At 41.1% G+C, this 16,352-nt stretch overlaps 1 protein-coding gene and 1 long non-coding RNA gene across 4 annotated transcripts in view; one reads left to right on the top strand and one right to left on the bottom strand.

The window, feature by feature from the left end:
• Positions 1 to 720: 720 nt before the first annotated feature.
• HIVEP3 (HIVEP zinc finger 3) overlaps positions 721 to 16,352 on the bottom strand; it is a 163,071-nt gene continuing 147,439 nt past the window's right edge. For all 3 annotated transcript variants that reach the window (XM_040337931.1, XM_040337933.1, XM_040337932.1), the window contains 3 exons: positions 15,843 to 15,941; positions 10,003 to 10,814; positions 721 to 1,598 (listed from right to left, as the gene is read on the bottom strand). In XM_040337931.1, the coding sequence (XP_040193865.1) occupies positions 1,137 to 1,598; positions 10,003 to 10,814; positions 15,843 to 15,941 (1,373 nt within the window). In that variant the 3' untranslated portion in view covers positions 721 to 1,136. The remainder of the gene's footprint in view (positions 1,599 to 10,002; positions 10,815 to 15,842; positions 15,942 to 16,352) is intronic.
• On the top strand, positions 4,995 to 5,506 carry LOC120927337. Its single transcript, XR_005747070.1, has 2 exons — positions 4,995 to 5,188; positions 5,278 to 5,506. It is a non-coding gene; the product is annotated as an uncharacterized LOC120927337 (long non-coding RNA).

The raw sequence follows: 16,352 nt of genomic DNA, 5'->3' as shown, positions 1-16,352 counted from the left end.
ACTCCTAATCAGTGCAAAAACTGTGTTTATGCACAGGCAATTGGCGTTACAGTATAGCATACCAAGTGCTGTATCGCTTTCAATCACATTTTACAAGTGCTGGATTTTTTACAACATAAAAAAAGTTAAAATAAAGCTTTTCCTTTTTTTTTTTTTTGTACCCAAAACCCTTAAAGCAGAAACGGTAAAGACAATACAGTGCTAATTAAATAAATTCATATAAATATCTGTACATCGCTGTGGATGCCTATCCCAGTTCAATATATATAGATATATATTTTGATATATATATAGGCTACATATTTAAAAAAAAAAAAAAAACGTCAGTGCATGTGCTACCCAGATCTCAGGATCACATTATATGGGGGAGCCCAGCAAGGGGGATTCATGGAAGTTTGCTTATCCCCTTAAGAATATTTATAGAAGGTAAGCATCAGAAAAGATTCACATTTCTTTCACAGCGTACAAAGTTCCGCTTCAGTTTTTTCCCATTTTGAAGTAAATTGTGTACAAAAGGCACAGATAAACTGCATATGGGTAGGAAAAAGTACATGGGAAAAACTACGAGATAAAACTATTAAATAAAAAAGGAATGAAATGAAGTCATTCACCCTCTTCAGCCCAGACAGGGAGAAAAAGGAATCTATATTCAGTGTGTGTGTATATATATATATATATATATATATATATATATATATATATATACACACACACACACACACACACACTGTATATAGGTCACGTGTATCTGTAAACCCTTATTTCACATCCTACAAGGATCTTTATATTGTACCATAATGTCTCTATTCAAAGGTCATAGTCATACCCTAAACGCTTATTCAAGTATCCAAGGTGAGCCATTTTACAAAGCTGAATGCTTCTAAAATCCAAATCTAAGAATGCATTCTTTACTTTGTGAAACCATCAATCCACCATGCTCTAAGATCCTTACCCTGTATCCTGAAAGAATCCATAACTCACATCTTAGTATTTGCACCAATGTAACACCTCAGGACTGTTCTATATTATAAAAGAAATCCTTTCTAATGTCCTAAGTGTTTCCACACACTGTAACTTAGACAAAGATGTCACAGGGCAAGAACTCTAAATTGGGATCATTTCAATATAATGTCCGGTCATCCCTCTTCTTCCAAACGCTCCTCTTTCAGAGAGCTGCGGTGGATGAGAGTTGTTCCAGGTGGAGGTGGAGTGCAAGCTGTCTGGCAGTAAGTGCTTGGTGTTGGGGAATGTTGTGGGGCTGTGCTGGGGGGTGATAGTACCCTGTCTTCCTCCTCCTCCTCTCGATTGTTAGTCCTGAGTGGCTTTTCACTTCTTTCTTGTGGCTGCTGGGATGCCCCTTTGTCAGGACCTTCTGATTGTAGCCCAGGGAAGGCATGACCCAGTAGAGAGGGCTGAGGGCTAGGCCGGGCTTGTACCATCTGAATGCCTCCAATAGGTATCATTGGGTAAGGTGTCCTTTGAAGATATTGTGAGTGCAGGGGTAAATGAGTGTACAAGTTCTCCCCACTCCTTGGCAAAATGTGAGGCATAACAGTTGAGCAGAGGGATCTGGATGAAGAAGAGGATGGTCCTGGTTTCTATAAAATAAAAACACATTTTATATTATGGTTCAAAGCAACAGAGTAAAAACAGATGTGATAATGTACCTTGAAAGTGCCTTGAAAAGGTATTCATACCCCTTGAAATTTTCCACATTTTGTCATGTTACAACCAAAATCGTAATTGGGATTTTATGTGATAGACCAACACAAAGTGGTACATTATTGTGGTGTGGAAGGAAAAATGATAAATGGTCCTCAATGTTTTTTACAAATAAACAAAAAAGTCAGCCCATTTTACTCTGATACCCCCAACTAAAATTGAGTGGAACCAATTGCCCTCAGGAGTCACCTAATTAGTAAATATAATCCACCTGTGTGTAATTTAATCTCAGTATAAATACAGCTGTTGTGTGAAGCCCTCAGAGGTTTGTTAGAGAACCATAGTTAAAAAACAGCATTATGAAGGCCAAGAAACACACCAGACAGGCCAGGGATACAGTTGTGGAGAAGTTTAAAGCAGGTTTAGGTTATAAAAAAAATAAAAATATCTTAGCACTGTTCAATCCATCATCCAAAAATGGAAAGAGTATGGCACAACTACAAACCTATCAAGACCTGGCCATCCAGCTAAACTGACAGGCTGAGCAAAGAGAGCATTAGTCAGAGAAGCAGCCAAGAGGCCCATGGTAACTCTGGAGGAGCTGCAGAGATCCACAGCTCAGGTGAGAGAATCTGTCCACAGGACAAATATTAGTCGTGCACTCCACAAATCTGGTCTTTATGGAAGAGTGGCAAGAAGAAAGCCATTGTTAAAAGAAAGCCATAAGAAGTCCTGATTGCAGTTTGTGAGAAGCCATGTGGGGGACACAGAAAACATGTGGAAGAAGGTGCTCTGGTCAGATGAGGCCAAAATTGAACTTTTTGGCCTAAAAGCAAAACGCTATGTGTGGCAGAAAAATAACACTGCACATGACTCTGAACACACCATCCCCACAGTGAAATACAGTGGTGGCAGCATCATGTTATTGGGATGCTTTTCTATAGCAGGGACGATAGAAGCCGGTCAAAGTTGATGGAAAGATGGATGGAGCCAAATACAGGGAAATCTTAGAAGAAAACCTATAAATGCTGTGTACACACGATCGGAAATTCCGACAAGAAAACCGTGGATTTTTTTCCAATGGAATTATGGCTCAAACTTGTGTTGCATACACACAGTCACGCCAAATAACGACCGTCAAGAATGTGGCGACGTACAACACTACAACGAGCCGAGAAAAATGAAGTTCAATGATTCAGAGCTTGCATCAAATTGATTCCGAGCATGCATTTTTTTTTGTGCGTGGCAATTGCATACAGACGATCGGTATTCCAGACCAGAACTTTTCCCATCGGAAAATTTGAGAACCAGCTCTCAAATTTTTTCTGTTGGAAATTCCGACAGAAAAAGTCAGATGAAGCCTACACGGTCGGAATTTCTGACCAAAAGCTCACATCAAACGTTTCTTGTCGGAAATTTCTACCGTGTGTATGCGGCATTAGAGTCTGCAAAATACTTGAGACGGCGGCTGAGGTTCACACCTTCCAGCAGAACAATATCCCTTAAAATATAGCCAAAGCTAAACTGGATAGGTTTAGATCAAACCATATTCATGTGTTAGAATGACCCAGTCAAAGTCCAGACATAAATCCAATTGAGAATCTGTGGCAAGACTTGCAAATTGCTGTTCACAGACGCTCTCCATCCAATCTGACAGAGCTTGAGCTATTTTGCAAAGAAGAATGGGCAAAGATTTCACTCTCTAGATGTGCAAAGCTGATAGAGACATCCCCAAAAAGACTTGCAGCTGTAATTGCAGCGAAAGGTGGTTCTACAAAGTATTGACTCAAGGGGGCTGAATATAAATGCACGTCACACTTTTCACATATTTATTTGTAAAAAAAAAATTGAAAACCATTTATTATTTTTCTTTCTACTTCACAATTATGTGACACTTTGTGTTGGGCTATCACAGTGATAGCAAACCTTGGCACCACAGATGTTTTGGAACTACATTTTCCATGATGCTCAACTACACTGCAGAATGCATGATCATCATGGGAGATATAGTTCCAAAACATCTGTGGTTCATCATTACTGGTCCATCACATAAAATCCCAATATAACAAACATATTTATATTTTTGGTTCTAACATGACAAAATGTCAATGTCATGGATATAAATACTTTTTCAAGGCACTGTATACAGCAGGGCTCGACAAATCCAGGTCGCCATGGCGACTAGAAATAGTGTCCTGGCGACTTGGCTTGTGAGCTGGCGCCATCTGGTGGTGAGCCGTTGGTATTACAAGTTATTACCACCAGATGTGAGCTGGCGCCATCTGGTGGTGGCCGTTGGTATTACATGTTAAGCATTACAAGTTAAACAGCAATTCTAATAATTTTTCACTATTTTCACTGCCATCTTCTTCTCTCTAATTAGAACCCCCAAACATTATATATATTTTTTATCCTAACACCCTAGAGAATAAAATGGCGATCGTTGCAATACTTTCTGTCATGCCGTATTTGCGCAGCGGTCTTACAAGCGCACTTTTTTGGGAAAAAAATACACTTTTTTTTTATTAAAAAATAAGACAACAGTAAAGTCATCCCCATTTTTTTTAAATATTATGAAACATAATGTTACGCCGAGTAAATTCATACCCAACGTGTCACGCTTCAAAATTGCGTCCGCTCGTGGAATGCCGACAAACTTTTACCCTTTAAAATCTTCATAGGCGACGTTTAAAAAAATCTACAGGTTGCATGTTTTGAGTTACAGAGGAGGTCTAGGGCTAGAATTATTGCTCTCGCTCTACCAATCGGGGCGATACCTCACATGTGTGGTTTGAACACCGTTTACATATACGGGCGCTGCTCAGGTATGTATTCGCTTCTGCGCGCGAGCTCGTCGGGACGGGGTGCGTTTTCTGGCTCCTAACTTTTTTAGCTGGCTCCTAGATTCCAAGCAAATTTGTCAACCCCTGGTATACAGGTAACCCCAAAAAGCAATAATGCATTCTGTTTTATAATCCTGTGGTGAAAATCACTTTTTCTAGTCCTGCACCCAACTGCTGTTGCTGCTTCGGACCCTTAAAGCCAATTTACTGATAGCTTTAAAGGCCAAGTCCACCTTTCTGACCATTTTTCATGTTACTCAAAATATGGGTATAACATGAAACATGGTTACAGTCTGCACCCCTCCCATCCCCAGATTGCCCTTTACTGAATCTGGTTCTGGTATATTTAATAATAATAACATGATATTCTGATTTGAGTATTAACAATACCTTCATACTCTATCATATTTTTTTATACATATTTATGCCAAGATCTTGTTAGTACACAATGACTTTATACTCTTATTACAAATACATATTGAATCATTATGGGTGTCGTCGGTTTTTCCTAGCCCCCCTCCCCCCCTTCTCGCAGGTTCACACCCGAGACTCCCTGCAAGCCTGTGTTTGGTTGACTCCCGCCTGGAGTGATGGGGGACGTTCATCATGGGGATATTGGGATCCTTTGTCTGCACCACGGCCATCATCTCTGGTTACATGTCACCTTCTATATGCTTCGAGCGGTAAATATATCCTCACTATCTGTACTATGGGTGCCAGCATTTTACTTGAATGTTAGTATCCTAACATACTTTTTTTGACATCTTTCCAGAATACAAATCCCCCTGAAGAAGACCAAATTGTGGTCGAAACGTGTCGGGGTATTCTTATGGAAGCTACTTCATCAATGGCACTATATATTATTCCATTGTATCATTTAACATTTAATTGTTGTTGAGATAGGTCTCCAACTGTCTGTAACCTGAATGTATTTTATATTACAACTATCTGCATCTTCATTATTCGTGATACAGAAACCTAGTAAAGATTTTTTTTATATATTTCCATGTCTTTGAATTTAATATACCTTACACAATATGTCGCTTAAAAGCCCCCGGGGGGAATTTCTCCATTTTTGTCTCTACAACATTTTGGACTCTCAATATATGCGTTTTTCCTTGTCCCTTTACTGAATCTGGGAGGTTGTTCCTGTGTATTTCTGAATTTGGCCCAGCCCGCACAGCCACCTCTTTCATTCACAGGAGCTGTGAATAAAAAAGATTAAAAGGCTCTATTTGCCACTGCATCAAAAAGACCTGTCGTTTTCAATGAAGCACAAGTGCGGTGACATCACTGAAATTGTAGTCCATTGCTGCTCCCCCCAGCCCAATAACTGAAAGTCCGTAAATTGGTATGGATCTGAGCTTGGGGAATAGTCTTCAGGAGCCTGAGCACTGTACACATGGATCAACTGATCGCCATTTTCATTGGTTTGCAGGCTCCAATTGAAAAAAAAATAAAAAATAAACGCCCATTTAATTTCTAATCAATGTGGGTGCATTTCTTTCTTTACAAAAAGGTAAACCTTTAAGGCCTCATGCACACTGAATGTTAAAATAACGTTATAAAAACGTCAGTAGCTTTGCAATGAGTTTTTCAACTTTTTTTAATAGCGTTTTTCCGCGTTAGCGTTTTTTGGTTGAAGAAAAATTTTTTTTTTCAATGGATCAAAAATGTTAAAAATAAACGCTGGCGAGTGACGTTTTTGAGCGTTTATTGACGTTTAAAGCGCTTATCAGTGCAAGAGCGTTTTTTACAGCTGAAAAACGTTTCTCAGAACCCAGTCGTGTTTTTTTTTTTTTTTACTGTTCAAAAACGCCACTGCCCAAAACTGCTGATAACAGCCTATGTGTGCATGGACACATAGGATAATATGATGGAGAGTTTATTGACTGTAGAAAAAAACGTCTACTGCCAAAAACAGCTGCTGTAAAAACGTCCAAAAACGTCCAGTGTGCATGAGGCCTAAGGCCTAGTTACTTAAATAGTGTTAGGTAGATTCAGGTAGAGTTAGGCCGGCTTATCAGTAGATAAACCGACCTAACTCAGAATCTACGCCGACCTATGTTTAAGCGTATGCTCAAACAGAGATACACTTAAACATATCTAAGATACGACGGCTTGCGCCGTCCTATCTTAGATTGCAATATTTTGGATGGCCACTAGGTGGCGCTTCCATTGCGGTCGGCGTAGAATATGTAAATGAGGGGATACGCCGATTCACGAACGTACGCCCGGCCACCGCAGTCGATTTACGCCGTTTCCGTAAGGCATTAGTAGGCCTAAAGTTATTCCACCTATTAGGTGGAATAACAATGTTAAAGTATGGCCGCCGTTCCCGCGGCGAGATTCAAATTTTTTACGTCGTTTGCGTAAGTCGTCCGCGAATCGGGATTTACGTCGTTTACGTCCACGTCGAAATCAATAGGTCCATGCGGCGTAAGTAGCCGCAATGCGCACTGGGAAATGTAGGCGCCCGGCGCATGCGCAGTTCAATAAAAGCGTAAAAAACGTGAGGTCAAGCCTCATTACCATCAAACACGCCCACCTCCAACACATTTGAATTAGGCGCCCTTACGCCCGCCCGCTTTAGGCTACGCCGCCGTATATTAGCAGGCAAGTATATTGAGAATCATTACTAGCCTACCTAATTTACGGCGGCGTAGCCTAAACACGCTAAGCTACGCCGCCGTAACTTTAATCCAATGTACCTGAATCTACCTATGTGTCTACAAATATGTGATCAGAAAATTGAACCTGAATTAAAGGCCAGTTGCTTAAAGCAGAACTTACTGTAAAAGTGAAAGTTCCACTCATTCTCCTCCTAAACCAAAGTTCTACCAAACAATTATACTTCAACTATTGGTGGTTTCAGTCCTCTCCTTTATCATTTAAAGTACATCTGTATGAAATTTATGACAGTCTAAACAAGTCCCAAATTCAATTATGTGATGCCCAAGCTTCCTTAAAGTGGAAGTAAACCCTCCTATAATTTTCAGCCAAAGAGGCTGCCATCTTGGCCTCTATTAAGGCTCCATTCACACCTAGGCGTTTTAACGCCTGAAGCCCGCCGCTATTGCAGCCTAAAATACGCTGGAGGGGTGATTTAACATTGTTCTCTATGGAGATGGTTCACATCTCCACGCCGAATGCCGAACGCCTGAAGCTCAAAACAAGTCCCTGACCTTTTTTTTCAGGCGGCTTCCGCGTTCGGCATAGCCGACAATGTGTAAATCACCCCTCCAGCAAAAACAAGGTTAAAAAATGACGCGTTTTGTCGCGGCAAATCGCGGTACAAAACGCTGAAATTTGTCACGGCAAATCGCGGATACAAAACGCCGCGCTAAGGTGTGAATGCAGCCTTAATCTTCAACTGTCATGATGCTGCACATATGATCAGTTATGACACCAGCCATTGGATGGTTTGACAGTTTGGTTGAGAGCACAACCAATGTGACAGTTAGCATTTCTTGCATGCCGGGAATGTAACTGTTTTTTGAAACTATTAAAATTGATGGGTTTACTTCCATTTTACTTCCCACCTGGCCTCTGCACATAAACGGCTGGGTGGGCGCTTCCTCCTGAGTGGATGTTCCCGATTGTCCCTCAAAAGGAGCGGGATCAAGCAACCGCACGATCCCTATGAGCTTGTGTCACTGGACACGGCGTACCTCAGATCGGCAGAAGGGCTCTGTGATTGCCCCTTCTGATCACATGATGGCTGTGTCCAATCACAGCCATCATGTGATGTAAATAGAGAGCCGGTTTGCTAGGTGATCGGCTCTCCTTCTCCTCACACGGATCAGTGATTAGTGTGTATGAGCTGTTTTTTTTACAGTTTTTTACACGCTGATCAATGGTCTAGTGTCCCCAAAACAGTGTCCCACACAGTAAAAACACCTGTCCCACATATGTCCCAGTAAAATCATCTGTCCCAGTGATCATCTGCGCACATCTGTCCGTGATCATCTGTGCACATCTGTACACGATCACCTGCGAACATCTGTACACGATCACACAAATCAATTATTATACCCTTATCAGATTTTTTTACCAAAAGACATGTAGCAGAATATAAATTTAGGCCAAAATGTGACGAAAATTTTTTATTTTATTCGATTTTTTTTTTAAACAGAAAGTAGAAAATATATATTTATTTTTTAATTTCACGCTTTTTTCCCGCTTATATCGCAAAAAATAAAAAGTGGTGAATAAATACCACCAAAAGAAAGCTCTATTTGTGTGAACAAAATGATAAAAATTTCATTTGAGTGCAGTGTAGCATGACCCCGCAATTGTCATTCAAAATACGAGAGCACGGAAAGCTGGAAATTGGTCTGGGAAGGAAGGGGGTGAAAGTGCTTAGTATTGAAGTGGTTAAAAGAGATGTATGGGTTGTTTATTTTTTTTATTTTATTTTTTAAGATTCATACTTACCTAGGTGGATGCAGCATCGGGTCTGACACTGCATCTGTCCCCAGGTGCCTCTAACACAGAGAACCGAGTGATCGAACACTGCCGATCGTCAGTTCTCACAGCTCCATGAGCAGAGAGCTGCCGACTGTAAATCAGCAGCTCTCAGCTCTGACCCCTCCCCCCACGTTCAATGGAGCGCAGGGCTGCAGAGGGGTTGGGAGCAGCCAGCTCAGGCTCTCAGAGGTTCTGGTGGCATCCTCCTGTGGAGTTTACAGTTTTGGCGCAGAAACCTTGTTCCGCACTGCCCCTGCAGTTACTTCTAATGAGCAAGACCCATTCAAGTCTACGGGGGGTAACTGTGCAGAAGTAGGATACAAGATTACTGCTGCAATAATGCAAACATCAATGAAGCTTACCGATAGCGGTAAAAGGCAAGTAGGCACCAGGGAGAATGGGTTTAGCTTAAAATAGATCAAAGAACTAATGAGGGGGACTGGTGAATTTTTAGGATAATGTTAATTTGTCCTTTAAATTTGATGCCACAGTCTAGGCAACACAGGATCAATTTCTGAAGCCAAACAAGGTACACAAGGTACCCTTCAGCATAATACTGCATTTTACTGCATATCATTCCATGCTCTCTAGCTGGCATTAGATATAGGTCATAATATAGCTGAAATACTTTCTTTAAAGGTCACAATCTGGGAAACTGATTATGGCTAAAATGTCTGTACTTCTTTGGATAGAAGTCAACACAGTATTCAATTTAATAACTCCTACATTTGAAAAATTCTATATGGTCCTGAAATTGACTTTTCTATTGCATGAATGAATTTGGTAAACACACCAAGACAAATGCGGGTACTAGGGTTATTATATTGTTCCCTTGGATAACAGTTGTATGCACATCATGTTGCACTCAGTCGGTTAAGAAAAAATGAATTGTTCACAGAAGTGTGGAAAACACAATGCAGATGTGGCTGAAGATTTTTGGCACCTGGAGATTTGTGCAAATGTAGGATAATTATTTTAGGATAATTATTCCAAAGAAACCAGGTTTAATTTACCACGTGTCCCTTACCTTTATTCCTGATGCCTCCAAAATACCAGAAGCCCTGTGAGGTAGAGCTGTAGATGGGAAGACCCCGTGCTGAGCTTTGAAGTGGATCTGAGCATCTGACCTACTGAGGTGCGACTCCTCCCTACCAGGAGATGGGTACTGTGGTGGTGATGCTAGGCCACCTCTAAAAGCTGAATACCTCAGACTCGCCATTTCTCTGCTGGGGGACAGATGTCTGGCAGGTGGAGAAGAACCACGTTCTGGTGACATGAAGGCTCTAGGTGAAAGACTGCGGTGGGGTGATAGGTGCTGAGGAGAAATGCATCTCAGAGGCGACGCTTCTCTTGCTGATGTCAGACGATGACAAGGAGACAACCCTCTGCGAGGAGAGGTACATCCTATTGGGGAGAAGCATTTTGATGAGCCCTCTCTCTTCTGAAGGATGTGTCTGCGAGAAGGGCCAGGTTTACTGCTACTTCCAGTGTCTTTTACAGGAGACCATCGCCTATGTGGTAACTCTCTGGTATGTTCAGGAACTGCTCTGGGCTGGGGATCTTTTTCAAGAGGCTCTGAAGTTTGCAGTAATTGGGGAGAAAACTGGCAAGCTGAAGAGAAGTCTGCTATCTCAGGGTTTTGTCTTAATTCATTAGGTGAGAATTGGGTGGCTGTAATTGGAGAGAGATCTAAATTCCTCTCTTCCTGACTATCATCATCATCATCATCCTCCTCTTCATCATCTTCATCAGAGTCATCATCATCTTCTGTATCTTCCAAGTCAGAGAACTGGTGCTCTTCCACCGCATCGCTGTCTGGCCATCGCTCATCACTTGTCCCTGAGAATTGGCAAAACAGATTAAAGTTACCAAAGTGAGCATAGAGCAAGCATATTCTTGTTGTTGATAGTAATAGCATAAATGGAATACCTATATACTGTACATAAGTAAAATTAAATTTCAGAGTCCCCAGTACCCTTACTGGAAAGATAACATTTAAATATGCTTTGACCAAACAAATACACTACTCTAAAGGCCTAGCACAAACCACGTCCACTACTCACTCCAAACCGACTACTAGGTACTAGTTCTGAAATAAAAAAGCATGTAAAACTTAAAAGGACCCAATGTCAACAGGACCTGATAATGATGAGTGCAGAACGGCTTCAGCTCTAACTCCTCCCTTGGGCCACGCCCCTCTGACACATTTCATGGTATGACTTTGCCATAGATGGTGTGACTAAGACCATGACTAAGCCCTACCGTGATAAAACGTGTCAGAGGGGCATGACTAAAAGGAGGAGTCTGAGCTCACCCTGTTCTTTACACTAATCATTAGGTAAACTCAGCAAACTGTGGCTCTACTGCCCAAATGACATTTAAATACACTTTGTCATAACTCTAATGCCACGTACACACGATCGGTTCATCCGTTAAAAACGGGCCGATGGATTTTTTCATCAGATATCCGATGAAGCTGACTTTCATCAGTCTTGCCTACACACCATCAGTTAAAAATCCGTTCGTGTCAGAACGCGGCGACGTAAAACACTACGACCTGCTGAGAAAAATGAAGTTCAATGCTTCCGAGCATGCGTCAACTTGATTCTGAGAATGCGTGGATTTTTAACCGATGGACTTGCCCACAGACGATCGTTTTTTTTAACCATCAGATAATTTTAAAACAGGTTCTAAGTTTTTTCACCAATGGGAAAAAAAAACGATGGGGCCCACACGCGATCGGTTTGTCCGATGAAAACGGTCCATCGGACTGTTTTCATCAGACGAACCGATCGTGTGTACGCGGCATAATACTGACATTAATGGAACAATGGATACATAAACTTAAAGTGGTTGTAAACCTCAGACAAAGTATGAACACAGCATATCCCTCCATAGTGTGTGCTTGTCTAAATTAGGTATCATTTATGTCTGCTTCTAAAAGGGGGGGGCCTTTAAAAAGTATTCTCCTCTGGCAAGGAGAAAAAGATACAATGTATCTTTTCCTCTTTACAAAAGAGAAGCAGCACTGGGGCGGGTCTTCACAGTAGTGATCACTGACTGGCCAATCACAGTGATCATGATTGGAAGCCAGCTCTCCGAGTTCACAATCATTAGAATAAGACCCAGAGCTGTTGGTGAAAGCCTCCTCTCAGTGCCGAGATCATACGATCGAGCATGCTTCCAGCACAAACACAGGAGCGCATACTGTATATGCAGTGCCCAGGAAGAAAGCCTACTTCCTTGAGGTTGCATATACAGTATGTGCTAGGTGGTCACAAATGGGTTAAATAACATGATGCAAAGACCATTAAGGCCAGGTTCACAGAGGCTTCAGCTCCTATAAAAAAAAGAGTAGTGTGAACAGCAAGCTAGAGATCAATGAAAAAAATTCATGGACAGCCGCACACCAAAATCAACCTTAAAAGCTGCTTGACAATGGGGATTAATATAAATTTACAATATGTAAAGAACTGCGTACAACTGTTGCTGCTATATAAATACCTGTAATAAATAATACATAAATAAATGTGCCACTACAGGCTGGCATACAAAACATGGGTTCAATGCCATCAAACTAAAAACTTCATCACTGCTGCACCCCCACTGTGAAATGGTGCAGCATGTTCAGCTGTAGTCACCATGGTAACTCTGCTCTGTTTCTCAATACACCCAAGCCTTCTCAAACGTATTCAGTACTATACTGTAGTAATTTTGTATCAGGTTCTATTGAAGACAAGATGTGCAAAAACCTCCTAAGGACCTGCTGTTTGACTTATTAGATATTTACCAAATGTTTAAAGTTTATACAAAAATATATTTTTGGGTTATCACTGATAAAAGTTACAAAAGGCATCTATGTTCTTTGTTTTTTTTTTTTTTTTTACAGTATTTTTTACGGCATGTTAGTCTGTAACTTCAGTCGAGACTTTAATAACGAATGTACTACATCTCATGACATTGCTCTTCATGTAACAAATGATTGTTTCACTGTATACACATCATGAAATGAACACGGCGGGCCGGTAATTGAGGCCGCGGCTTTGCGGCCTTTTGCAGGCCCATGCTTCCTTCTGTGATCTGGCGCCACCTTGTGGTGGCCATTGGTATGACAAGACAACCAGCAATGCCAATGGAGCTTCCCCTGTGTTTTCACTGCCATCTCCTTCCCTCCAATTAGAACCCCCAAACATTATATATATTTTTTATTCTAACACCCTAGAGAATAAAATGGCGGTCGTTGCAATAATTCTGTCACACCGTATTTGTGCAGCGGTCTTACAAGCGCACCTTTTTAGAAAAAAATACACTTTTTTAAATGAATAAATAAGACAACAGTAAAGTTAGCCCATTTTTTTTTTATATTGTGAAAGATAATGTTACACCGAGTAAATTGAAACCCAACATGTCACGATTCAAAATTGCATCCGCTCGTGGAATGGCGTCAAACTTTTACCCTTTAAAATCTCCAAAAGCAACGTTTAAAAAAGTCTACAGGTTGCATGTTTTGAGTTACAGAGGAGGTCTAGAATTATTTCTCTCGCTTTACCAATCGCAGCAATACCTCACATGTGTGGTTTGAACACCGATTTTATATGAGGGCGTATACTCACGTATGCGTTCGCTTCTGCGCGCACGCTCAGCAGGACGGGGCGCGTTTCTGGCTGCTAACTTTTTTAGCTGGCTCCTAGATCCCAAGCAAATTTGTCAAACCCCGATTATATATACCATATTTTCCGGCGTATAAGACGACTTTTTGGATGCAAAAAAATGCATCCAAAGTCAGGGGTCGTCTTATACGCCCGTGACAGTCTCTGTGCTGCGAGCGTCCATGATTTAAAAGCCGCTCCTTCTTCTCAGCGTGTCCTGTGATAGGCGGAACACAAATCTTCCCAGCAGCGCCTCTGTTCTGTGTTCCTCCTATCACAGATGCCTTCTCATCCTCTGACGAGAGGAAGTCCGTGATAGGCGGAACACAGAACAGAGGCGCTGCTGGGAAAATTTGTGTTCCGCCTATCACAGGACACGCTGAGAAGAAGGCGCGGCTTTCAAATAATGGACGCTCGCAGCACGGAGACTGTCACCGGCCTGGAAACAAATCAGCAAAACGTGAGTGATGGCACTGTTGGCACAGTGGGGGAAAAGTGATGGCACAGTGGGGGCAAGTGATGGCACAGTGGGGGCAAGTGATGGCACAGTGGGGGCAAGTGATGGCACAGTGGGGGCATGTAATGTAATGGCACAGTGAGATTTGAAAAAAGCCTGTTTCTGTCAGCGGTTTCGGCTACCCCTCAGCTTCCAGAAAGACTAGTAGGAAGGGGGTAGCCCAAAACCAACATTTTTCCTGGAAAATTAGGGGGTCGTCTTATACGCCCAGTCGTCTTATACGCCGGCAAATAAGGTGTGTGTATATATATATATATATATATATATATATATATTAGGTTTGCTTTCCACAGTTTTTTTTTCTAAAACCATGCATATGCTTTGATTTCGATTTACATAAGTTTGACTTGAAATTTTTATTGAAAAAAAAAAAAAAAAAAACAAGTAGGGAAAAAGCTGCAGGTTGCATTTTGGAAAATCGCAAGCCACAAAAAAACTATTTGTACCATTTCTTTGCTGTCTCTAGATGATTTGGATTCTTTTCAAACCTGGCAGTAGAAATGGGCACTTATTTTACTAGTTCAAAAAGAATGGTTTAAAGTATTTACTAAGAAAACTACAACTGCTGTAAATTCTAAAAAGCTTTATATGGTATACAGACAGTACTGTGATAACTTATTATTAGGTACAATACAGACCAAAAGTTTGGACACACCTTCTCATTCAAAGAGTTTTCTTTATTTTCATGACCATGAAAATTGTAGATTCACACTGAAGGCATCGAAACTATGAATTAACACATGTGGAAATATACATAACAAAAAAGTGTGAAACAACTGAAAATATATTTCATATTCTAGGTTCTTCAAAGTAGCCACCTTTTGCTTTGATTACTGCTTGGCACACTTTTGGCATTCTCTTGATAAGCTTCAAGAGGTAGTCACCTGGCGCAGCACCCCATCACTCTCCTTCTTGGTCAAATAGCCCTTACACAGCCTGGAGGTGTGTTTGGGGTCATTGTCCTGTTGAAAAATAAATGATAGTCCAATTAAACGCTAACCGGATGGAATAGCATGCCGCTGCAAGATGCTGTGGTAGCCATGCTGGTTCAGTATGCCTTCAATTTTGAATAAATCCCCAACAGTGTCACCAGCAAAGCACCCCCACACCATCACACCTCCTTCTCCATGCTTCACGGTGGGAACTAGGCATGTAGAGTCCATCCGTTCACCTTTTCTGCATCGCACAAAGAAACGGGGGTTGGAACCAAAGATCTCAAGTTTGGACTCATCAGACCAAAGCACAGATTTCCACTGGTCTAATGTCCATTCCTTGTGTTCTTTAGCCCAAACAAGTCTCTTCTGCTTGTTGCCTTTCTTTAGCAGTGGCTTCCTAGCAGATATTCTACCATGAAGGCCTTATTCACACAGTCTCCTCTTAACATGTGTCTTCTGCAAAAGGTGGCTACTTTGAAGAACCTAGAATATGAAATATATTCAGTTGTTTCACACTTTTTTGTTATGTATAATTCCACATGTGTTAATTCATAGTTTTAATGCCTTCAGTGTGAATCTACAATTTTCATAGTCATGAAAATAAAGAAAACTCTTTGAATGAGAAGGTGTGTCCAAACTTTTGGTCTGTACTGTATATGATTGTTTACTTAGGTATGGAGGAAGATAACAAGTTAAGACTCATCCTGATAATATAGGGGATAAGGGCATGCAAAAAACACTGGTTAGCCAGATTATGTAAAGTTACCTTCCTCTGCATCCAGCTCCGACAGAGATGGTGGAACTAACCCTAGCTCTTGGCATTTCTTGCTGTGTGCTTTGGATTTCATGTGTTTAGTCAGATTCCCTGCAAATAAATGAATAAATACAGTTATCAACAGGACACATGGCTCGTGGTATATTCCCACTGTTACATTCAACCTATGCCACCTAATGACTTTTTCTCTAACTCCAAAAAAAGGCTAAAAGATAAAACAGAAGAGGGTTGTAAAGCAATTGGCATGCAACGTGTTTAGGGCATCAAACGCTTGGGTGTTAATTATAGGTGTGCGCAACCTATTGAATTAGGGTGTACACCCTAAAAGGTCAAACACACACCCACCCACACATATATATATACCAACACACACACAACCGTTCAAATATACACACATACATACAGACACAGCCCTGTGCAAAAGTTTTAGGCATGTGTGAAAGCATGCTGTAAATTAGAAAGGTTTTCAGAAATAGAAGGGTTTATAGTTTTTTTTATCAA

Source organism: Rana temporaria, chromosome 2 (genome assembly GCF_905171775.1).
Source record: "Rana temporaria chromosome 2, aRanTem1.1, whole genome shotgun sequence".
In the NCBI taxonomy this organism is placed as follows: Eukaryota; Metazoa; Chordata; class Amphibia; order Anura; family Ranidae; genus Rana; species Rana temporaria.
This window is presented reverse-complemented; position numbering and strand designations above follow the sequence as displayed.